This window comes from Copadichromis virginalis, linkage group LG6, assembly GCF_057382275.1.
Source record: "Copadichromis virginalis isolate Kocher_CV1m ecotype Utaka linkage group LG6, C_Virginalis_male_GT1.1, whole genome shotgun sequence".
Classification (NCBI taxonomy): domain Eukaryota; kingdom Metazoa; phylum Chordata; class Actinopteri; order Cichliformes; family Cichlidae; genus Copadichromis; species Copadichromis virginalis.
The window spans coordinates 23,257,329-23,282,703 of NC_140623.1; the positions used below are offsets into that span (position 1 = coordinate 23,257,329).

The window sequence follows — 25,375 nt, forward strand, 5'->3', positions numbered from 1 at the left end:
TAGCTGTGTTCCTGAAAAGCCTATGGGTTGTGTAATCCTAAAGATTATCATAGCATTATTTCCACATAAATTTTTTAGAAACTTTGGAGCCACTTTTAGCCATGACTAATGTTGAAGTCAGTCCACCAACTGCCAAAAACAATAGGTCATACTCCAACAGGGAGACATGGAAAACCAGTGCCACATTTTCCCCTGGCTCTAATTTCAAACTTAGAAATGATGACTTTAAATACCCCACCAAAAAAGCAGGATTTTGGAACTTGAAAAGAGCAGTTAAGCCAGTGGAAGAAGCCAACAATTCATCTACCATATGGTGATGGCTTGCCTCATCTTTGACAGCAACGTGATTTGTGTGTCCAGTTTAGCGCAGGAATTGTGCCGTATAGAAGACCATGCTGATAAAATATAAATTAAAAATGTAAAGCTTTATCCCACGGGACATAAAAAATGGAGAAGAGTGTTTTCAATATCACGAAGAGAATTACTGAGCTTATGTTAGTTTCTTTAGTGGATAATGACAGAAGCAGCCTGGAATGATCTCTGACAAGATATTGTACTGACTAATGATTGCATCCCCCAGTAGACCAAGTTTTTGTTACAGATTCAGCTTGTAAAACAAACCCATCTGGTTTGCATAACAGCTTGAGATTAAGCTGATATTGGGCTTTGTTACTGTGTTTATTTGTTTTAGCAACAAGGCCTTATCCTGACCCCAAGGCCAAACTGGCTCAACAGTCAGCAGACAACTTGGCAGCATCACCCTCAGTGCTCTCTCTTTTCCTTTTTGGCCTCTTTGTCTGTATTAATTAAGAGAGCCCACTCAATGCAGAGGTCTGAGAAATGGGATGCAGACTGGCTGTAAGACAGGCGACTGAGGGGTCTTGAAAAAAGAACAAGTTAAGGGGAAGGAGGGATCTAAGAGTTCAAACAGTGTGGGAAACATCTCCCATCTCAAAAAAACAGGAAGTTAAGTGGAATGTGACAGAAACCTCAAACATGGGAAAGACAGCAAAGAAACCTTCTGAGAACACCCAAACCACCAGAATGCCCCTAAAAACGTTGCCTCCGAGGCAACTGAAGTTTACGCTTGCACTTGTTTTTCACTCTGCCGTTTTGTGGTTGTTTTTGCCATCCCGAGCCAGATGCTTTTGTTCATTCAGCGAGGCCTCGTAAAGATGTCATTGTTTTACAACGGTACAATGTTTCATTGTGATACTTTGCCAAGAAGATGGGACCGTAGCGCTGCGCTCTGCCACGAGCTGCGCGCTGCCACGAGCTGCGCGCTGCCACGAGCTAGAAATGTCAGTGAATGCATCAGTGTGAAGCGCATTTCCCCGACACACACGGCATGTCTATTTGCGCTCTCAGCAAACCGATAGGATCTGACTTTGACAGCCAAATTGGGCACTAACTGGAAAATAAATGTAGAAGCAGTCATAAGACATTATTAGGGTTGGAGCTGGAAGCCAGACGCAGGGATGAGGCTACCTTTAGTATCCTGACTCTATTAGCACATTTATGATTAAACCATGCTGACCATTTCAGCAGACACATTTATGATCTGTAAAAAGTGCATAACCCAAAGATTCCTCTTCAAGGTACTGCATGTAGAGACAAACCAGGCATGAAAGCCAGCCTCACATCCACTAGTTTTTGTAGCTTTGCGTAAGCATACAGTCACAGTGGCTGTGTGTGTGCCATGAGCTCACTCTCATTAAGAGTTTAACAGCATCTGTTAGCGGGGATTGTAACAAGGTTTGTTTGCGGGTAATGGGCCAGCCATGAAATTTCCTCGGGTTCTTCTCAAGGGTAAAGCTCAGGCAGGGAGCCACACCCGGTGCCAAGATAAGACAGGCAGAGGGAAATGAAAACATACTGCTTTAAGCAGTGAAGAAAAGGATATTACACGTTTTACTCCTGCTCAAATTGCATGAAAACAACATAGAGCTTAAGGTTAGCAGAGGACAGAGTGGTAGGTGGAGTGTGATGCAATGCTGGATTGTAGCATGTCGGTCTGCTTGTCTTGCACAAGTCAAACCACCTGAGGTCAGTATGAGACTTGTTATCACAGCCCTAAGATGGATAAATTAGCACAGCATATTAAAGGGCAAATAAGTGGAGTGTTAAAGTAATGACAGAGGCGAAACAAAAGAGATAGCCATTAAATGGCCACAATGTGTAAATCAGCTATTTTAATTGGCTGAAGTGGAAGGTTGCTGGGGAACATAGAGGGACAAAGAACAAAGGAACAATTAGATATATTTTGTACTTTAAATCATGCTTAAAAGTTATAAGCCTTTAAAACAAAGTCACCGACTCTGTGAATAGTTCTGATCTTACTGTATAGTACTGACTTTTTGCTTTTCCGGTCACATTTCTAATTACGTTTCACATATATATTTCATGTTTCTGTTCTCTTCCTGATCATCTGGTCAGAGATCACAGATGACACTGGAGAAAAACGTTTCCTTAGAGAAGTGGAACAAATTGATTTCGGCACATTTAATGCTGGTCTTAATAGTTTTGTGAGTTTGACTGTTCTCCACTGATCTGTCTCAGCGTGGGCATGCTCGCTTGGACTCGATGGTGCTGCTGCTGATGAAGTTGGACCAGCTAGATCAGGAAATTGAGAATGCCCTCAGTGCTACTTCCTCCATGGACAGCACAGCCACCTTCCATCGACGGCATCACCCGGTACCCGCACAACTGAGTTATCTAGCTGGATGTGACAGCAGTTTTTTCTATATTTGAAACTGTGCAGCAGTTCGGCGTTCTCAGTGAACTATATTGTTTGTTTTTTTACTTGTGCAGGAGTTTGATTTAGGATCCTCTTCAGCAACGTCACAACCACCCACGCATCCACATGCTGCTGTTGTTGCTGCTGCTGCTGCTTTGTCTTCAGGATCTCCACAAGCCCTTGGAGCAAAGCCTAAGAGTGGGGTAAGTCAGCACCCGAATGTATATAGAAATCAAAACAATGTTCCAGATTCCAACTGACTGATCACATTTTCTGGCAAAATGTCACTGACATGACTAAAACACGTGGGCAGTTAAAATATGAAAATATTTTTAAAAAAGGACTAAAAAGCCAGAAAATAGAATAGACAAAAACAGCAAAAAATAAACTGACATTAACATTTAAACTTAAAAAGCAGTGACAATAAAACACCTAATTTTTCAAGGTGAAAGATCAAATAAATGTTAATGAAATATAAAGAATATCCTGCATATAAAAAGGTACATTTCTAACATAAAATAGTTTTTTTCTTTCACAGTATGCCCAAAAAAAAAAACTGTAACAGGAAATAGTCTTCGCGTTTAGCTTAAGTGTTCGAACTAATCACTTTACAATGTGAGTCACCCGTTCACATGCCAGTTGTAATGGAGCTGCCACAGAAGGCGCCCGCCTGATCTCGATCAGCTTACAGTCTGGTGATCTGCTCGATGATACTTGGGCAATAAGTCGATAACCTGCTTGTGCCTCTATAGCCACAACAGCACACTACAAATCAGGCACTACTCTTAACTTCCGAAACACTGGCTAAACTGGGCCCCTGATGCCAGATTTTAGTCCTGAGGCCTATTTCGCAAGACATGAGCTGACACGGGTGTTTCATTGTAAAATGTCAAGGACACAAATATGCCTATCATATGACTAAAGTGGTATAGTGGTTAAGTTACTCAGTGGTGCTAGAATAGATGAGACAGCTACTAAGAATCCCAATCTCAGGCATGTAATTCAAGACATAAAGACCTGATGCAGTTAACATCCTCTGCAGGTGTGAAACAGAATGGCATGGTGGAGAAATACCCAATGCAGGTATTTGGCAAAGAGGAAGGGTCTTGGGTTATCTTTTTGCTTGGGTGTGAAGACTTTTTTTTTGCTTCCACTGAGATGTATGATGAGATAATGGTCTGATAGTGGGCAGGAAGCTTTGGAAAGAGAGGAGGGGAGGACACACAGTAAATGTCCCCGGGCATATTTGAACCTGGACCTCTGGAATAGCCTAACAGTATATTGGTCACCTGCTTCATCCGGTGAACACCCGTGAAGGCTCTAGGTTTTAACATTTAGCAAAAAAAAAGTAAAGGTTGCCAAACTGAGTGCACTTACTGTCTTTCCAATCAAGTGGCTGGAGATTGGTTGCAACTCTATAGATAAAACATGGTAAATGGCCTGTATTTGTATAGTGCTTTACTAGTCCCTAAGGACCCCAAAGCGCTTTACACAACCAGTCATCCACCCATTCACACACACATTCACACACATAACAGTGTTGCAACCTGATCTTTGAGAATCACTGAGTTGGACACTCAGTTAGGCTCCCAGTTCACACACACACACCAAGTGTACAACTTTTTCCTCTTACTCTATACATGCCATTTAATATTTATAGGCCGTGCAACAAAACCTTAGTTTGCATTAGTCTGGGTAAGACTTGCACAGAAACTAGACCTGTGTCACAATCTGTCTCCATTCAGAGGTCCACTTCTATCATATCATACTAGAAAAATACATTCAATATTTTTTGATGAACAGCAGCAAAAAAAGAGACATGTTTTCCTATTCTGGGGCTTTCACTGGTTTTCCTTTACTTTACTGCCACCAGAATGATGTAACTATGACCTCCACTCCAAATTGGTCCATAATCTTACTGAGTAAACAGATTTAGGTCCCCACAACACTAGTAATATCTGGACCACACAGACACACATACTCAATCTTCCAATTGTAGGAATGTCCCTCAGCTCTCAGGGCTTAGCAAAGCAGACGTTAAAACTCTCTAATTGGCTGGTTCCAAAGATCTAGATCCCTTCACCCCATCAAAAGGGTCAGAAGGGGGGGTCTGGGAGGTGAAAAGCCAGGGCAAGAGGGAGCAGTGGGGGACACGCTTCGAGTGAGACGTGTGTCTAAAACCCTTGCATGCTCACTTAATGATTTTGTCAGCCTTGCATAGCCATTGCCTACATTCAAGCAAGCCTTTCTATGTCAAAACTGGTTAAAATGACATAGAGTATAACTTTGTAACCTTACAGAAGTGTCTGAGTTACTTTAAAATATATATATATATTAATTTCACGATTTATCTGTTGCAATGCCACAGTTGACATTGCTGTGTGCTGTTTATCTTCCCTGCCGTCAAAAAACATAAGAACAGTTCTTGGTTCATTTAAAGGGTACATATCAACATCCTCAGTGATGTGTGATTTATTATGTCTGTAGCCAGCAGTTTCCACAACCTCCATTCCTACAGTAACCCAAGGTAACTCACTAGGCTTGGGTAAACACAGCTTTCACTGTGCCTAATAGAAGGCCTTTTACAGTGGTGGCCCTGTGGAGTGATTGATTGAGGCCAAAGAGATGAAGACTTGGTGAAGGGGATCTCAGTAGTTCATAGTTGCAGGGGTCCTTTCAGACATAAAATGTTGTGACACCCACTTAATCTTTTTACCTACACAATACAAATCCACTGGCCTTTCCTAAAAGAAAACAGGAAAGGCAATCTGGCAACCTATTGGCTATTTCTGGTGGGTTCAGCCTCTGGAGAGGACAGGGGTTCTGATATAGCCAGCAGATATCTGTGCCAAGACTGTTTGATTATTTTTATTTATTTTAAATGCTTCAGTTCAGCTTAGACTCATTTTTTTAACACTGACAGGTTGTTGGTATTTGTCAGGTCTGTAGACTTTATCAAAGATGAACAAAGCTTCTGGGTGGAAAAATGAAGCCAGTGAAGAAGGGTTAAACCTGCATTCTATCTCAGGGCCACCAGATGGTGATGGCTGTGGCTGCAAAAAGACTTCAAGTATTAAAGAAGTGTATAGATAAACAGATTTCTGATTTGACCTTTGGGAACACTTTCCTGTTGGGTTTCTGGCCTTAGACACATTTTGAGTCATAGTAGATAAAAAATAAAGCCTGTTTTGTAAATCTTGGTTACGATATTTTTTAAAACGAAGGATTATAAGTGCTTACTCTTTGGCTAACAACTTTGGCTAACATTTTATTTTTATTTTATTTAGTAAAAACTGGTTTTAACTGTGGGGCAGCATGGAGGCACGGTAGTTAGCAATGTCACCTCACTGCAAGTTTGAATCCACCACCTGGCCAGGGCCTCTCTGTGTGGAGTTTGCATGTTCTCCTCATGTTTTCGTGGGTTCTCTCTGAGTACTTTGGCTTCCTCCCACAGTCCAAAGACATGAAGTTAATATGGGTAGGTAAATTTATGATTCTAAATTGCCCATAGATGTGAATGGTTGCCTGTCTCTCTGTGTTAGACTTGCAATATTCTGGCGACCCGTCCAGGGTGGGCCCATTGTAGCTAGCATAGTGCTCCAGCCTCTCGATGCCCCTAATAAGGATAAGTGGAAGAGAATGAATGGATGGATGGATGGATGGATGGATAGTTTTAATTGTTATTTTATCTTTAGTTACGTATAATAACTTTGGTTAACTGGTAGTTTTGAGATTGCACTTGAGATGTTACTTTTCCACTCCTTACCAGGACATGCAACCAGTGTTTGCTCTAATATAAATTCAGACTGCAAAACAACCTTCTACTATCAACAGTCTTGTCACTTACCTGTAGACATGAACACACATGCAACTCTAAATAGAGATTACAGGAAAGGCAGTACGAGGCAACTGTCTAAGATTTATTTTTCTTTTGTGTGGGTGTAATCTCAGGTTATAATAGGAAATAGCTTAATCCTAATTCCTAGTATTAACTTTTATTCTGTACTAATGACAGCTTTTATAGATTGTACATGTGTTGACTGAATTGCCAGAAGTACAAATGCATCATCACAAAAGGCATCTAAATCGTAATCAGGTTTAATTACCACCCCTCTGACACACTGTCGCCAATATCTAAGCATTACAATAGAATAATAGGATTTATTGAAAAGCCTCTGAATTATATACAGTTAGGAGGTACCTGTACTTTAGTTGCCCCATACACAGTAAATTGACATATCCAAACAATCAGGTCATACCCATAAAACAAGCCTTGTATTGTCTCACTACAAAAATGTTGAAACAACCAAAATCTCAGATAGGCCTGCTGTAAAATTAAAAGGGAAAAAAATAACCCTATTAGGAAATCTCTCGCCCTTTTCTGCATCGCTTTTTCACCAACATTTGTACATGTTGCCGTGAGCATCTCTTGACATCAGTCAGGAAGGTATTTGCAAGTTTACACAGGACAGAGCAAACAACATATCTCTTTAGCAAACCGGGGGGTGAGCGCAGCCTGACTGAAGGTAAAACGCTACCATGCACGCTTTTGTAATTTACGAGAGAGAGGAGCCAAGCTGAAGCAATTAGAGCACAGTCTGGACCATCTGAGAAAGTAAAATATGGGCATAGTATGATTTGAAATAACTGTCTAACTGCAGTTCTAATTCTTTCTGAATTCTCTGTGATTCCCACATGTACATCAAAGCATCAGGAAAGCTGTGGTGAAAAAGAGTGACACTCTCATCGCTGACATGCATGCGTTTCTGCGTGTGTATGTTTGTGCAGGATGTGCTAAAAGTAAAGTGTTTATCATTTTTGCATTAACATTCCTTCCATTTCTTCAGCTGGATTATGCAAGATGTGTCTGGTGTTTGTGCTGACACTATCCCCATGACACCTCCATAAACACAGTGCAACACTCGGGTGTAAACACACCGCATCTACTGAAGCACTGTCTCATGCTGTCCCGACCTTTACGTAACCACGCTAAAGGTGATATGGGGTTGTATCTGTTTGTGATGAGTGGACATTCACTTGGCATGCGCAGTATCATTCCTTTGCTGCTGTGGATAAGGTATTGGGTTCATGCGAATGCATTCTTGGCTCCTTGCAAGTTTAGACGGTGGGTATTGTTAGCCTCCAGCAGGTGGCTGTTATTCTTGCATAGAATGTGAGCCGAACACTTAGCGGATGTTGTGCTGCAGCAGGTGTTTGTTCTTATGCTGGAACTGCTATTCTTTACTCTGAGTGTTTTTGTTGGCAGGTTTATATTACTTGCTTAGTGTGGCAGGTGTCTTGAACTGTTGGTTAGCTTGCATTATTGTGTTGCAACAGGTGGGTTTTATTTGGTTTATAGACTAGTGGGTACACTGATTCAAATATATATTGTATTCATGGCTGTAAATAATGATTATTTTTGTTTTTTGGTTTGATGATTATGCACTGATTACATTACAAGTTGGTTTCATCAACTGTTTTCTAAAAGTCACAAGAGCATTCATTTTACATTATAAAGGACTAGAACAGTAAAAAGTATAAAATTATTCATGCTTGACCATCTTAAACCAGTAAACAGGTGTAATAATTTTCAACTAATACAATCCTAGTATAAAAATGAGTATTTATTTGTCCAAAATTAGAGTAGATAAGCACTCTGTAGTGACATTACTGCACCATCCGCAGTGCAAGAAGTATTTGTTATGAGACTATTTTTAGGGCTCTGCCGCTGCAAAGGATGTGCCAAGTCACAGAGGCAGGCGGAGCCTGCTGACCCTTATCCACCTGCCTTTTAATTTTTTAGTCGGAAACAACATATCAGTCACCTTGGGCAGCGACAGTTCCCATGAGTAAGGCATGTAACACAGAAGCTGCTGAACAAATCGCATAACTGCCCATTAAATTTAGCACAGGGGTGTTTCCCATGTCATGCACACGATGACAGGGAAGGTGCTGGCGGGCACCACCTCTCATCCGTCTTCGGTGAACATTCCATGGAGCGGTGACCTTTGACCGTATGTGTGGATCTGTATTCTATCTCCATAGCAACAGTATTCAATTTTACCTCTGGTTTCACTGCCAGTGAATTTAGAAAGTAAAAGTTTCCATATCTGGGTTCATGGGATTGTTTTGTTTTTTTCTGGGAGGGATGATTGATTGAGAGATATTTCTATTTCAGAATGACGGAAAGACTCTACTCCCTGTCAGTAGGTTATGTATGAACATGGCTCTTTATCTGTCTGGTGGACAATAGAAGTGCTGTGGTTTGCGTGCTAAGGTCACTGGCAGATCTCTGCTCTGTCCTTCCTCCATGTTCCGGTTTGGCAGCCTCGCAGTCCCCAAACATCCTACATCCAGACCACACCTTCTCCGCGTCCCAGGCAGATAAAAGTCTGAGTATTTTGCTACTTTCACTGCCTTTTATTTATCTTTACATTTACTCCCACTCTCTCCCACTCCTGTCTGTGGTCAATAGTCGACACAATGGGCAACAGGCGTAATTATGTTTGCCTACATTCCACCCACGTATTGGCTTAAAGGCTGTAGTAGGCCATAATGAGTCAGGGAGCTATGAAACTAGTCACCATTCAGTCTGTCAAGGGCTGCCAGCAGTGGCTCTGGCCATGGCCATGCTAGCAGCTTTGTGTAGTGTCATTGTCCTCAAGGTCACTTCTCTGCTGAGCACAGCTGTAACAAGGAGACAAACAGGGACCTGCTGTGGTTTCCAAAAAGAGGGTAAGAAAAAAGAAAAGGCTTATGTTTGGAACAGGATGTGGAAAATGAATTTCTCCTCATGCCCCATAAGGAAATTCCTGTTGAATCAAGGCTAAAGGCAGTGCATAAAGTACTCCAAGGGAATTGATTCAGTGCCCAATAAATGTATTAGACTACCTGTCACAAAAACAAGAAAGCAACTGTCGAAAACATATTTAAAACTCATAAAAATGTATCATTATTTATCATTTATCAATCTGAACTCGTTTATATCCAAATTTGAGCCAGCACCTTGGACTCAGTAAGAAATGAATTGTGCATAACATTCAACCACTAAAATTCTATTTTTAAGTAAACAACTGTAATTTGGCATTGTAATCAAAATATATTAACTGTGTGTAACTATTTTTTTCTGCTCTTTTGTAAAACGGGGCAGCATGGTGGCACGGCGATTAGCACTGTTGCCTCACAGCAAGAAGGTCCTGGCAAGATGCCTTTCAGTGAGGAGTCTGCATGTTCTCCCCGTGTTTGCGTGGGTTCTCTCTGGGTAAACACTCTGGCTTCCTCCTACAGTCCAAAGACATGGAATTACGGGGGTTAGGTTAGTTGGTAATTCTAAATTATCCATAGGTGTGAATGTGAGTGTGAATGGTTGTCTGTCTCTATGTGTTAGTCCTGAAAGAGACTGGCCTCCTGTCCAGGGTGGACCCTGCCTCTTGCCCTATGGTAGCTGGTCCAGCCCCGCCCCCCAATTCAACAGCAATGATTGATATTTTAGCATTAAAAATATAATTTTGATTAAAGATATTATACAAACTAAAGGATTAATTCTTACAGAAACGTAAGTGCTTTCTATCCAATGTTCACTATCCATCACAAATCAACTTGGGGTTAGGATCTTACCCAAGGACATTTTGCAGACTGGAGTAGCCAGGCATCAAACCACCAACCTTACGATTAGTAGATGACCTGCTCTATCTCCTGAGCTGCAGCCACCCCATAATATCATATTAATATAATCACAAGTGAAACTCTAATAGAAAGCACAACACATGGTGTATTTTAGAGATATTGGTATTGTCCACATACATGAGCCTGACGCATTTGATGTGTTTAACTCTTTAACAGAAGGAGTGCTCTGTTTCAGCAGTGTCATGAATGTCAAATATCACATGATTCTTAGTGTTTACACACTCAGCTCAACGGCAACTCTCTGTTTTTATAATAACATGTCGTGGCACCGCCCCCAAATCACACCAGCCCAATCATCAATGCGATTTACTGCCTCCATATGGATATCGCTGCTTTTTTTTTTTTTTTTTACTTAAATGAATCATACTTTTTCATCCATAATTACATTTAAAAAATCGCTTCACTATTGGTATCGTGGAACGCACTGAGTCAGTGAATTGAAGCGTGAATCGATTTCATAGAGGACACTGCAGAACGTGTAGCAAATATTTGCAAGATGATGGTACTTGTTGACACTAAATCATGAGGATGACTGTAAAATGCAGGCATCTGGAAATACCCCTACAGATACACAGATAATGAAGTGCAGTAAATCACAGAACAAATAAACAGCGTCTCAGGAACACAGACGCACACATGAACCCACTGTAAAACCAGGTGCAATTCAAGATACACTCAGTGAGGCGTGCGGTTTGAGGTTTTAATTGGGACGTTTAAGTCAAGCGTGTGTTTGCATTTTTTTGTTTTCCATCCGTATTTGCCTTGAAGTTAGATTACCTCAGTCAAGAGATACTTGAACCTCTTGCTCAATTCTTCAGCTTTCCTTAATATCTTAAGGAAGGAATGCAGCCCACTGGTGTTTTGTGTTTATAGCTAGATGTGCTTGTGGCATTTGAAGTTGTACAGGTGAGGGGTTTACAGTTAGGTCATGCAAGAGAAGAGACTTGAGTGACCTTCTTTGACTGGATGTAGTGCCCTGAAAAGCGAATGGTTAAACCTAAAGTAGATGTTACAAAACCGTGACCCCCGCGATCGAGTAGCTGTTTTTGCCACAGCACAGGGCCACCATAATCTTGTGCAGAGGATATTCTAATCCCCCTTGTTAACCTACTCTCAGCTTTGTCCTTAAAAATGTCAGCACCTAATCCTGTGGGCAGCATTGTTGTTGCAGTTGGGATCTTAGCTTATCTCTATTAACTCTGGTCCATAACCCACAAATGTGACCTGGTGAGAAGAAGCAGGTGACACATTTAGTGCCTTAATGAGCGTAGTGACACTGTAGAGATGTAAAACTAAAATTATAAAACTAGTTTGTGTGGCTTAATCAGTGGTTTCCGAACTTTTTATCCCACTTTTTTCACATTGCCCTTTGTGGAGCTACTTTAGAGTACAATCCAAAAAGCAATAACTAGGCTTACAGAGTGATTAATTAGTTTTAGATATGATTGTGCGTATGCCTCGATCTGGTGCCAACCATTCTGTTTTGAAAGAACCAAAAAATGGAGGGAAAAGAGCTGCATCAGTATATGCTCTGCATGTTCAAACATATGCCTAAGGTGTGGTTATTTGTTCTACTTGTCAAAACATATACATTAGACTGCCTGCTTTCATAGCACCTTATCGGTTTCTTTATTCGTAAAAATTAAAACTTTTAAAATCATATTTCTCACTTTGCACATTTTCAGCTCAGATTCTTTTTGGCACCTGCTTGCTCTGGTTCTGCTGCTCTCATTAGGCTTGGTCATACAACAAGCATGAAAAGGATTATTGTCCCTTAAGATGCATAAAGTGGTTTCCTTAATGCTTTACTCATATGAGGTAAAGCAATGGCATTATTCAAAGAGAGAAAAATAAAACATTTTCCTTTTGGGAGAAAAACGGTCCTGGTCGGACAAGTGAAGAGTTATTGTCTTGTCTGGTGATGGAATCCAAGGGCCACTGAACAGTTCACAGTTTACGCTCCACCACTAAACCCTTCCACAACAGCGCCTGAAACCAGAAGTCCGTTGCTTTGGCTTACGTGTGTAAACAGAGTCAGATGTATGGGGCTGTCTGCGTTTGTGCACATCTCACCCTCTCTTACTCCCTTTCAGTGGACATCAGCACGTACAGAACATAACTCATGACTCAAGGTTGGGCGAGGGAACAAAGTCTCAGCTGGCAGTCTCGTGCATGTGTGTGAATGTGAGTAAGTGCACAGGTTGTACGGTGAAATCATTAACCTCGTCACACAGCTAAAGACTGAAAGTGCACCCATTCGTGCTGTAGGTTTTACTTGAGCTTTTTACTGCATTAAAAGATCACAGTAAACGTCACAGAGACATTTTCAAGCATCACCTCGTTTTGCGAGGTCACTGTTAAATCCAACATCTGGACGCTACTATACTTTTTCTACAAGAAATGTTCCAGTGGATCATTAAACCAAGTCATCGCATCACTTCCTGTTGACACATTCTAAGTGTGACATATGGAGACTATTAAAATGAGGGAAGGGGATGCAGGGGAGAAAGGAGAAAATGTGTGGGGTGGATAACTGTGTGTGTGGGAGGGGGGCTTTTCTGGAAAGGAGAAGGTTAAATGAAATTGTTTCCCACGTTTCCCTGCACACATGGAGTCTTGGGCTCTGAATAAATTCCTTTGTAAATGCAGGGCAAAAAGAGCACATGAATGCCAGTCAAAATACAGTGAGTTCCAGATAACATCTCCAATGTTCCTAGGAAAGCACGCACACACAGTCAGATGCATTTCTCTTTCCTCTGTCAGACACACACCTTAAGCATCTAGTGCTGGAGACTCAAGCTTACCTGGGCATAAGCCATCTGCACCGATTTAGCCATTCGCGTTAAGTGGCTGAGAAAAAAGTTTGGGTTTGCCTGAGCCCCCTAATCCTTGGCCAGCACAAACCATGGGTGGTCACACACACTCGCACATCCACACAAACACACACACACTCATACACACACTGCAGCTGCAGTGCTGGAGGGGGGTGGGGATGAGAGGTTGGCGGTGGGGTTGGAACAGGCCTGGTGGACTGCTTGGGTTTGTTGTGCAAGAGCCACATGCCAGTGGCTTGCTTAACAACTCTGACTACCTCACTCACACAGAAAGGCATGCCACACACAATGAGGGGCCATTACTAAGAGACAAAATAATATTTGTTACTAGGACTGAGTATTGAAAGTCTTTACTTATTTGTCTATAAGCTGTCATGTTTCCATAGTACAAGATAAATTAACCTTTCAGTTACTGAACCCAGGCTTTGAACGTCTCTTCAGCAGGCAGCAGACCATCTGTGAGGAAGCATCGGCCATGCTTCAAAGCCTCTTTAAAGATAGCATTCATTTTTCTCAAGTGGTCAGTCTGTTACACAAGTAACACATTATTTGACTCATCTAGCCATTTTTTTTCCTTGAAAATAGGTTGACAGGTTGGTGTCTGATGCTGATTAACACACCTATTACTGGTTGTTCGTTCGTATGTCCTTAGCATCTTACCTTTCATACCTCTTCCCATTCACTTGTCTAGTTGTACATTTTCTCACATTGGCTGTTGTGGATGTCCCAGTGTAACTGCAGTTGTTATCATCTAAATTCTAACTCTTAAATATCAGACAAGCTATATATTATTGAGAACGCTCCAATGAGTCTGCGAGCATTCCAGGAGGGTTAAGAGTGGTTTTGTAATCCCCTCTCATTACCAGAAAATCTGGGCAAGTACGGACCGACGTCCCAAACCAGATGAATGTCAGAAGCAGGGCTGATGTCACAATACCAGAAATGTAGTAGTTGGTAACAGCACCAAACCCATGTACTTTAACGTAAACTCCTGTATTAAAAAGTAATTTTTTATCACCAGCATTGTTGTAGCAGACCATTTATTTAACACTTATTTACATTGAAGGTTTGTAATTAACATATTCATATAACATGTGAATGTTCAAATTCAAATTTTATTTATCACACACACAACCATGCAAAGTATGACATGAGGTAAAATGCTTGTAGCTGTGCAGTGCCCTGTTTCAAGTGAGAGAGGGTCGCCTCGGGAATGGCGTCTGGTGTTAAAAATCTGCCAAATCAAACCTGCGGGATTCATCCGTTGTAGCGACCCCTGGTGAATAGGACCTCCCATATTTCCATTATACAAGGATGGTCCAGCAGAGGTAACATGCATGTAACTCTGCTCCAGCTCGCAAAGCTCTGTTGTCAGATGGAGAGAGTGTACAAAGTAAGTGCTACAACCGGCCTTGGGCCATGCTTGCTTGTGCTGTTGTTGGTCAGTCAGTTGCAGAAATGACTGACCAACAACTCCACACTGGGGAACTTCACTTGTTACACCAGCACAAAGGACAGGAAGAAAGAGTGAAGGGTGAAGTTCTAACATTACAAAAAGCTGAGGTGAAAACAAGTGTTAAAAGCAATGAAAAGTGTCCACTGCATCTTTCTCTGCTCTCATGCTATATTTGTTTAATCTTTGGAGTTTTTTACTCAGTTCTCCTGTTCCCAGTGAACTCCACTATTGCTTCCTCCTACTACAAGAACAAATTCTGTTGTGTTTTCATCATGTTTCCAGAATTTTGATATCAAAGGGTGTCACAAGCATCTGTTCTGGGGACATATACTACAAATAGTTAGATAAATATTTTAAAAATATATACCTGATTCCTGCTTGCCAGGAGCACTTAACAAACATTAGAATAACTGAACAGCTTTTAGAGTAAGGCAGTAATATTAAGTGTCAAAGTTCTCCATACTATTCCAATCAAAATATCCAAAATGTTTAGTAAAGTAAATACATACATAAATACAAAAAAAGTTTCATACCTGGATTTTTGAAATGTATTCACTAAAAGTGATTTGTTGGAGAAAAAAAACCCAAACCAAGACAAAAACAATTTCACCGGCCTGCTGCTTAGAGTAATGACCCTAATTAACAACCCTACAGTGTGTAATCATGCAGGCACGCATGCTTGCAGGCCACTACATACTCATGTGAGGCAGACGCATACCGTACCCCTTGTGCCCCAACACCAACCACTTCCAGTAAATTAGTGGCAGTAAATGAGGCAGCTGATGCCTGTGTGCTGTGCAGCCTGCAGCTCCCCAGTGGACACTTGACACGGCCTGGGCGACCCCACACTGGGAGAACCTGCACTGTGGCATGCAGAGTGGGGGAGAACAGAAAAGCATTAAGAAAATATGTGAGTGTGGTGCAGTGAAATCACTGGTACTTACGTGTATTCGTTAACATTCTTGTTCTCATAAATATATGAACATATTTCTAAATGTATTCATTATCTGTAATTGCTATCATAAAGTGAAACGCAACAGTACGTGAAAGCTGAGGTTTACACTGTGTGTAAGTGATCTCATGGGTCACTGAAAGGTGTCGTGTTTACACAATAAGATGGGTGCACTGGTGAACTGAAATGTCTTGTTAGACCTAAACAGAGAAGCCACACAGACCTCCCATATTTCCATCCTTCAGAGTTGTAGATGAAAATACAAAACATTAGCCATTCAGATTTTTTTTAAAAAGAACCTTTTTGCTACAATATAAAGGAATAACATGTCTTGTACATGTACAAAATCTGAGTTAATGTGGTGCTGTTTAAATATAAAACGCTGTTTGAGGATATATTTTGGCATTTTGGTAGTATTTCAAATAAAATTGTATATTGTGGCGAAACAAGAATAATAAATACTGTTTCTAACCTATATCCAGCTGATGAAAAGGCAAAAATGGAGCAGGTGGCTTGTGTTATCTTAGCTGAGTCTCATACCATTCATAATGTTTTCCTGTAACAAAACATTGTGGCTGAAAAAGCAGAGCTAATATTACCCGTGTGCAACAGCTGAAACAGCACTGAGTATAAATGTATGTCTGGCATCACCTCACTGCTGATGTTCTGTTTGTTCCGGATAATTTAATGACAGGAGCCTTCAGCTTCTCCCTGGTGTCTTTTTTAGGCTGTTAATTAGCAATAAATTGTGAAGCTGTTTGTCCACAGAGGAAACTTCACCCGTGTTACGTCTGAAAGTGACCGACAAATGATTTACTGCTGTTTCAGCACACATATGATATGTTACACATGTGCAGACATAAACACGTACACATGCATACTCAACAACCATAAACAAATGCATCGCCAGATAAAAATCTAGTTACGATTTTGTGTGGATTTTAGTTTAAACTATGTGTGAGCAGATAATTCACTCGTTGGATTCTAAAAACTGGATTTAGGACCAAGATAATTCATTTATCCAGCGTGAATCAGCAAACACGTTAGCAAAAACAAACTCGTGCATAAGAGCAGCCATTGTGTTCATACTCGCCAGACCGTGTCATACCTGTGGTTATTTAGTCATAAAATACAGGGGCTGCCTCTGAGACTGGAGGAGCAAATCGCCTGTAGCCATATTTTTTGCTCTGTAATGATTAGTCATGTTTCTTTCTTGAATGTGACCGTACTGCAGCCTGATGCCAATGAAATTAAAAGTGATTAATAATCAAAGTAATGCTCCCTTTATGGCAAAATATATTGTGCTCATACTAACAGAGAAAAAAAGAAACATTTACAAGGCCGGGAGTTTGTATTAATCAGATTTGTAAAGTTTAGTGTTGACATCAAATTTCAGGAAACAGTGGAAATTATTTGGTTACTAGCGTAACGCCGGTTCTCTGTAAGCTTATTGCGGTATCTCGTCATCCAAAAATTACATGTGATAAATGATGATAGAGGCATCGTATTGCATTGTAGTGCATTCCAGCTCAATTTCAAAATTCCTAGTCAGAATTTCCAACTGGAACACCCCCTCAAATCAAATTTCCAACTCGAATAGTTAGAGCAGCCCCACCAACACTGACTTAACAAGACATGATGGCAGTCGTGAACATATGCAGTAGTAAAACAGTAAAGATTTAAAACTGTACAGCCACTATTGTGTATTTCTAACTCGATAAATAAGCCATACGCAGAGCTCTGACTAGGCTCTTTCCATGATCACGCTGGAGATCTTTTACGTGCAAAAAAGCATCATTGCGCTGTATTTCTTGTGATGCATGAATAGTTCTACCTTGCTAGGAAGTAAAACAACTGACTTTGCTACTAAAACTTGCTCAATTCATGAGTGAAATCACTCACAGCTCTGAAACCCGATCTCTGAGGTAAATGAAATGCAGCATTAGTCCAGAATGTTTGAAATGAAATATGTTTACAAGGTAACGTGTTTCCCAACCTTACGGATGGTACAGAAAGGATAAAACACAAGTTACAAGTTGGTCTTTTAGGGAAACACTAAATATCTTCTTTCTTGAATGGAGTTTTTTCCTTAAGGAAATAGTCACTCTTTAAAGGATCTTCATTTTTTTGAGTCCATTATGGCACATCACCAAAGGACTCCTTATGCCAATCTCTGATGCCAGTATCACTGAGTAAGGACTCTCGGAAGAACAGAATGTGATCGTTCTTCAGCCAAAGTGAGTGTGTGGGCAATTGCCTCAACTGTTAACCCAAACTACATGTTTCCAGCCAGCTGTCCTGTGGTATTTGTGCCACAATGTGGGTTTAGGCATTAGTAGGATAGGTCTTTCACTCCAAACTCATTGCATATGGGTGCACCCTTGGCATCACATTTAAATGCAATAGGAAAGTGTTATTTTTCAACATGCGTTTCCTAAACCTGTCCAAGTAGATTTTGGTGTCTAAACCTAAACTAATAAGCGAGTGAAAATGAAACAAATCAGTGAGTGATAAGTGAAACCAAGCTCTCAGACAGGACACAACCTTTGGTCTCTTGGCTGACGTTTTCTAACTTCTGCTGTTTTTTAATCACCTGAAGGTGAAACAAGAATGATTCATTTCTTTTGCTTCCACTCAATGTGATTAATTTGAATTTTGGTGCCATTTGAGGCATTATCGCTCTAAAAGAAGGATGGAATGAAAGAGGTCAAAGTTGTAACAGCATACTTAAACATCATTAAAGCTGTTTAGCTATTTCTGAGGGGAAAATAAACATTGAGTTGTAAACTCATCCTAATACAAATATCATATCGCATATAATATCACAATGTTTAGACTTTATGAAAACAGAATTCTTCTCTGGGCAGTGTGAGAGCATTGTAAGAATGGTCCTGCTTACTTTGTCTGATCTCTTCCAGGGGAGTTTGGATTAAACAGGTCAGGGTGTGGAGATCAGCAAAAGACCCTGAGGTCAAAAGTCAGCACCAAGAAAGACCTTTACATTCCAGCTGAATGCTCCACTCTACGCACGTGCAGACACACATGCACTTTACCACTGAAACGACACACAGACTGTTCTATTTTTACCCAGAAAGGTTGTTGATGCAGTATTATTTTCTAAAACCTGCAACAAATCCAAAAAAGGTCATATTAAGCAACTAGAATAATAAGAATCTACTACAGCTACAAAATGTGTTGTGATTTTATCAGTAATGTCTCTCCAGACGACCTACGTGAGAGCTGAATCAACATTAACTCACAGGAATGTGTGCTGTGTGAACACTTTTAATGATGTGGTTTTTTCAGAATTCTTTGGTAGGTTTGTTATCTACTGTAACCATTTATTAAAATGTTTACACATCATAAAATTATGCATATTGGGTTTTGGCAACCACATTCCTGGTATCTCAAACCCGGTATGTCATGAAACAATGTGGTGTAATTATATGCTCCATTTAGGCAAGATTCTTAGAAGCATATATGGTTAATACCGAAGATCAACACTTATTTTTATGCAATGACTGGCATGCTTTTCTCTTTAGCCAGATGACCGACACGAACAAGCAGTTCAGCAAATACATACAATTTGCTGAGCTCGTGTTAAAACACTGGTTTATAAAACTGCAGATGCTCCTCAAATAAGAGGGATAACATGTAAAGGAATGAAATAAGTAGCTGCTGAAACACTGGAATAACACAGGATGAATGCTTATTTTAATTACACTCTCTAGGTCAAGGTTTATTTAGGAATGCTTACAAGTGCTAAGAAAAATCAAGCGAGTTTCCTGTGTGAATCACTCCGTGGCATCAAGTATCATGGAAATGCATCATAGCCAAGCTATCGTGACTATAATCTTTTTTTCTCCTCTTTTTCCCAGAGCACCCCCGTTGTTCCTGAGAAAGAAAAAGCTGGTAAGTGCTTGCTGTTTTTTCATTATCATTTGTGCCTGCCTAGATGAGAATCTTATTATAATTTTTTTTTTTTTACCTTGTTCATTTTTCGGTCACGTAGAAGTTGTGAAAGTTGTCTTCAGTGTGTCTGGTCTGCGCCTAAAGTGGTTTATGTGAGGAGATTCTTGACAATTTGCGATGTACTGAGAGAGAAGGTGGAGTGTTTGACTGAACAAGGACAGACTGTGGTGCTATGAGGCTCTGGATATGAGTGTAGATAAGATCCTAGACTCATCTACGAAACCATCAAGCCTGTCGCCTTTCCGAGATAAGAGCCAGACTGGATGTCGAGTCTGTGCCCAAAACTTTGAACCTTTCCCTCGTTTACCTTTTGCCCTCACTTTCCAGACTCTGTATAAAAAAGAAAAATGGGGGAAAAAAGCAAATATAAATAATGATCTTATATCAAATACATACAGCAGCACACAAGTTTCTCTAAGCAATATTTATCGAATAATTTAGCAATACAAATAATCTATTCTGAATGAATGAATCTGATGAAAAGACTTATTTCTATTGACATGTTATATCATTACATTGCAATTCTCCCAATGGGCCACTTTATTATGAATCGATCTAAAGAAAAAACTCAAATCTGTAGTGAATGCTCCCTCCACTCTCTATCACATAGTGCACAGGAAACTGTGGATGTACAGACCTACTTGCAGACAGACGGCAGGGGAGCAGTGTTCATTAAACACCCCCCCCCCATGTCGTCAGTATGCTGGTAAACAATACTGGAGAGGTGGTTCGACGTAGGAGATGAGGCTTTCATATTGCCCCCTGCTGTCTCAAAGCCTGATGAGAGTCCTCACTCAGGCTTGCTCTGTCTGTCCCTTTCTCTCTCTAATTAATACCACTATTGAATGGAAAATGTCCCAAATATGTCCTTGTGTCTGTGTGTGTGTGCATGCTGTGCATATGTGAGTGCTACCTGCATTCTAAGTTAAAGCTTGGGAAAAAAAAGTACTTTGGCAGCTTCAATGGGGTCAAAGTCTGTTCTTCATTTTTCTTAAATTAAATCACTCTGACCCCCTGTAAGCAAGTTATGTAACCTCAATCTTTGCGTCTGTGTGATAGGGCCCGTGGATGTGGATGGAGGGGGAGGATGGGGTTACAATGGGAGGTTTTTTTTTTTTTGGGGGGGGGGGGGGGGTGCACAAGGCCCAGTGTTCATTGTGGCACTTCAAAGCCCTCTCTGTATCGCCAGCATTTAAGGCCTCTTGGAATGACACATTTCTGACAGTGTTACATCACACGCCATGCCCTGAAGGCTCCTGCTGCACTGCTATGAAAGACAACTCATTCATGGTTAATTTTACTATGTGTGCAACAACAGAAGCTCACTAGTGATCAACAAGACGTTTCCACAGTCCATGCTCCCTAATGGCACGGTTGATGACCTGCCTGTGGCACTGGATGTACCTTAGCCAGTGTTATGGCTTGGCTGCGCACAAAGACCATGTGTCTGTTGCTCTGCAGAGCTACAGCTCCTGTCCTGCTGGTTATTGCCTGATTTTACAGGGCCTGCAAAGTACCAGTTAACTGTAATAGCAAGAAAAGACACAAGACATACCGCATACCATTGGAGGATAAGGACAGTCATGATGAGGTGAGAGATGCGATGTGTATGTTATGCTGCTGAAACTAAGAATACACTCAGATTTATTCATTTATTTATTCATTACCACAAATGTATTATTACTATAACAAAGAGGCAATTTTTGTTAAACAAAAAAAGCCTCTGTTTATCTTCAGAGGCAACTTTTTCTTGGATAAAAGATAGGAAGCTGACAGACTTGCCTCGTGGAGTAAAAACACAACAAGGAAAACAGCAAAGACAGCCTATATTGGAGGATTTAATATTTTTAATGCTTTCTGCTGTAGGCCTGAACACTTCAAGCACTCCTTTATCTGCTCTTTATTTGAGCAGGTTAAGGTAGCACATAGTTGGTATGGCTGGGTGAGGTTTAACAACTAGGGTTAGCTACTGTGAAGCTTTTCTTACAGTACTATTGGATCATCTGGGAGTAACCTTTATTGCCAATTTATGACTTAGAAATGTCGTAGACATCGCCCTCCATGTCATAACCAGAAACTGAAATGTGAAAGCAGAAAAACATAATTGTTTATTATAGCACTTGGTTAAATCCGTATCCAGTACAGTAATGATAATTATCTTACTGAAAACAAATCTTTTTTACCAATATCCTAAATTATTTGATTATCTATATTTCATAATTTGCAAGCTAAAGAGAAAATAGCTAACAGCTAAATGATGGTGTTTTAATTTTTGAAGACAGAGTGTAGCAGATAGAGCACAAAGTAACAAAAAAAGCTAAATGTTGGCATTTTTATTGTTTATGATTCAAACAACAGCTTCTGTTATTTGAACCAGTGACAGTGGTCTTGCCAAAACAAGATAATATGTGCTGCCTACAAAATGAAACGAATCCAGGTTCTTTGCTGAATGGGATCCAGATCCACAATATAACTTGATATCCAAACTAAGTTTGATAATAATAGACACTGTTGAGGGTAATAACACACAAGCTTAAACTGAATGTTCACTGATGTGAAAACTTGCAATGTTGTAAACATGTCAGAAATCCACGTTGCAGATTACTGATAGCAAAGTCGGTCTGTCTTCTGTGTTTTTTTCTTGGCTGTAGTTGAGTTTAGAGGCACCATGATCTGCCTAACTGATCTAAATATAAACCAGTGCAAATATAAAACACAATGATGGGCATCCAACCAATAGCAGGGTCAAATCCCGGCTTTTTACCTGGACCTACGTGTCTTGGCTAGCAGTTGGCGATAAGAAGAATAAGGAAACTGGAGGATTAGATACCCTCAGTGGGATTCTTCATGCTCCGACTGTGAATAACTTGCCTCATCATGTCTGTCTGGCGCTGTTTTTTTTTCCTGTTTCCCTGTTAGTCACTATTCTTTCCAGTTACAGTGATGTTACTGGTATTTACGGCTGATGGTAAGATAATTGTTTATTTGAAGTGACCTGAGCGTTAAATTGTGGGGAACCCAGAATGAATCATTAGAAAATCTCACATCAAAAAAACTCCCTTTTGAAGGCACAGCCGTCTGGTCAAGTGAAAAGATATCAGCGTGTGGATAAAGTCAATAGTTTCTGATCTGTAATGTCAATATGATTCATGTGAAGATTTGAATCTGAAAGAAGCAGCTAAAAAGATGTTTTAACTATATTTAATAGTTTGACTTATACGCCACCAAATCACAACAGCAGTTGCCTCAAAGTGGTCTATTATATTATAAGTAATACACTTTACAATAAGCGAAAAACACCACACCAAGCAGGTGACCCCTGTGAACAAGCACTTGGTGACAGTGGGAAGGAAAAATTCCCTTTTAAGAGGAATACACCTTCAGCAGAACAAGGCTCAATAAATAGACAGAAGGCTTATTGTGTAAAAGAGACAGAACTGATCCACTCATCTAATAAAACGGGGGGAAAAAGAAATTTAAGTATATTTTTCTATTTTTTTTCCTTTAGTAGAAGTTCTTAGAAATATGGTGTATCTGTGAGGAATATGTGACAGACTTAGTCATCTGTGCAAACAAGTAAATCAGTCCTCTGAGCACAGATGGTGTCTTAAGGATCACGTTTTCTCTGCAGATCTTGTGACTGATCATTTTGGCTCCAACAGACCACGTTCCCACACAGCGTCCCACTTAATTCAGAGAACATCACAGTTAGCAGAGTTGAACAACTTGCTTTTCTCATTTGCGACAATTGCCTCTTTCCTGCAGCTGCGTGCCCTCTTAACGGCAGCGCTGTCATCTGAGAAAGCGCTCTGACAGATGTAAACAAGCTCTTCGTATTTGGAGCCAAGTCAACAGCAGCTCATGACTGATGTTTGTTTTCTGCTGCTTGTTCCTCTTCTTTAATTGAGTCTGCCTTATCCCACTTTTTGCCCTCCCCACTTCATACCAAGTACAGGAGTCAATGTGTTTGTGCAAGGTCACATTCCTGGCCTCCCCCATCCGTCTCTGATGGCCTAACCCCCCCCCCCCCCAAACCAGCCCCTCCTCTCCCCTCCCATTTGACACCCTCTCCTTTACTTCCTGTATGGAGACCTGTAGTGTAACATACTGCAGCTGAGTTGGTTTATATTTCAAACTTTTGAGTCTGAGGTGGAAAGATTTACAACTGCAAATCACAACTGTTCCCTTTGAATGTACATAATCCAGTTTCCTCATGCTTGATGTCAAAGGATATCTGGGATAGTTTGGAATTTTAAAAAAGTTTGGAAGCATTTGATCTTTCACTGTTCTGCTACTTCAGATTTCTGGTTGAATCATATTGTATTACAGTAAGTGTTCCTCCTGTGAATTTTGAGAGCTCTTTCTTTGGGCATCCATCTCCTTTACTGTGAAAAGGAAACCACACATGAAGGGGAATTTACAACAGGAACTCCTCCTGAAACTCCCGAACCTACAACAACAAAAGTCTCCCCTGTTCTATAGAAATAAGCCAGAAGAGGTGAAAGAGGCCTTGCGTCATCAGTCTTATTATAGCTGTTCAACAGCTATTGATTCAGTACCCACAATACATGCAACGTATGTAGAAGAAGAAGACTATCATGGAAGCTGCCGAGTAAATGTTCTACATGGATGGTGAGAAATTTATATTTGTCACTGATTTTTTATTTTAGTTTTTTGGTAATGGGTTTAGGCTTGATCCCAGTCAGAGACACAAATCCCTTTGGGGTTGCATCAGGAAAAAAACATCAGCAAAATCAAACATTTGGAGCTACCTGCTGTTGTGACGTAAAAGAAAATTGTCTTTTTTTAGTCTTTTTGCATAAAGAAACCTTTTTGATATTGGTTGTATTTTATTTTTAATGTCACCATTTATAGAAACTCATGACATTAGGTTAAGGTTGAGGTAATAAGTTCTGTTGTGGTTTAAAAAACACTCTCTGACCTTTCTGGCACTTACCTTCTACCTCCCTGTGTGAAGGGCGGGTAACAGGTGTAATGTGGGTAAAAATTTCCATTTGGCGGGTAATTCTCTGAGGTTGTCCACCACAAAGGTGAGTAAATGGAACAGGGTAACTGCAGAGAGTGTATAGAAGGTCGATAAACATCACATGTTTAACAAAACCATCAAGTTGGTTTCATTCTTGAATACATTTAATAGCAAAGTAGATTTATATGAATTATACAGGTCCTTCTGTTTGTTCATAATTTGTTTCAAATAATGACCATGTCTTTAAGGTTGCATACATAATTATTACCTAAATATCTATGTAAATGTATGTATGTAAATTTGATCTCTGCGATGCTTAGCCAGTGGATTGGCTTGTCTGTCTCTTGGTCAGGAAACCAAAAAGTTAGTTTTAGACATCGGATGTGAGAATATTTTTTGCAAAGGCTTTCATCACATGAAATAAATATTTTTTGGTTTTTGCTTCAAATAAGAAACATGGATAAGTTGGGAGGTAACTAAGTAACCAATTGATGCCATTCTGGATATGTCACTCCCTATTCTCTTTATTATCATTTTCAAAGAGGTGTATATCCTCTTAAATATATTCTTTATCTTAAATAATCCTGGAGGAATTTTCATCCATAGCCAGGAGGTTGTAAATCTCCCCAGTGATGATGGTGTAGCATGCCAATGCTGTCCCGAGGCTAATGAATCAGTCCTGGCTCAGCAGGCTCTGTCACTCCCTGGCTGGTTTATTCCCCTTGTTTGGTTGTCAGGGAGAGAGACTGAG

At 40.4% G+C, this 25,375-nt stretch overlaps 1 protein-coding gene across 1 annotated transcript in view; it reads left to right on the forward strand.

Annotated features, from left to right (window-relative positions):
- The window catches only part of dlc1 (DLC1 Rho GTPase activating protein), an 85,134-nt gene that overhangs the window by 4,987 nt on the left and 54,772 nt on the right, over window positions 1-25,375 (forward strand). Inside the window, exons 3-5 of the mRNA XM_085459295.1 lie at window positions 2,560-2,694; window positions 2,812-2,940; window positions 19,544-19,577. Of these exons, the coding sequence (XP_085315421.1) occupies window positions 2,560-2,694; window positions 2,812-2,940; window positions 19,544-19,577 (298 nt within the window). The remainder of the gene's footprint in view (window positions 1-2,559; window positions 2,695-2,811; window positions 2,941-19,543; window positions 19,578-25,375) is intronic.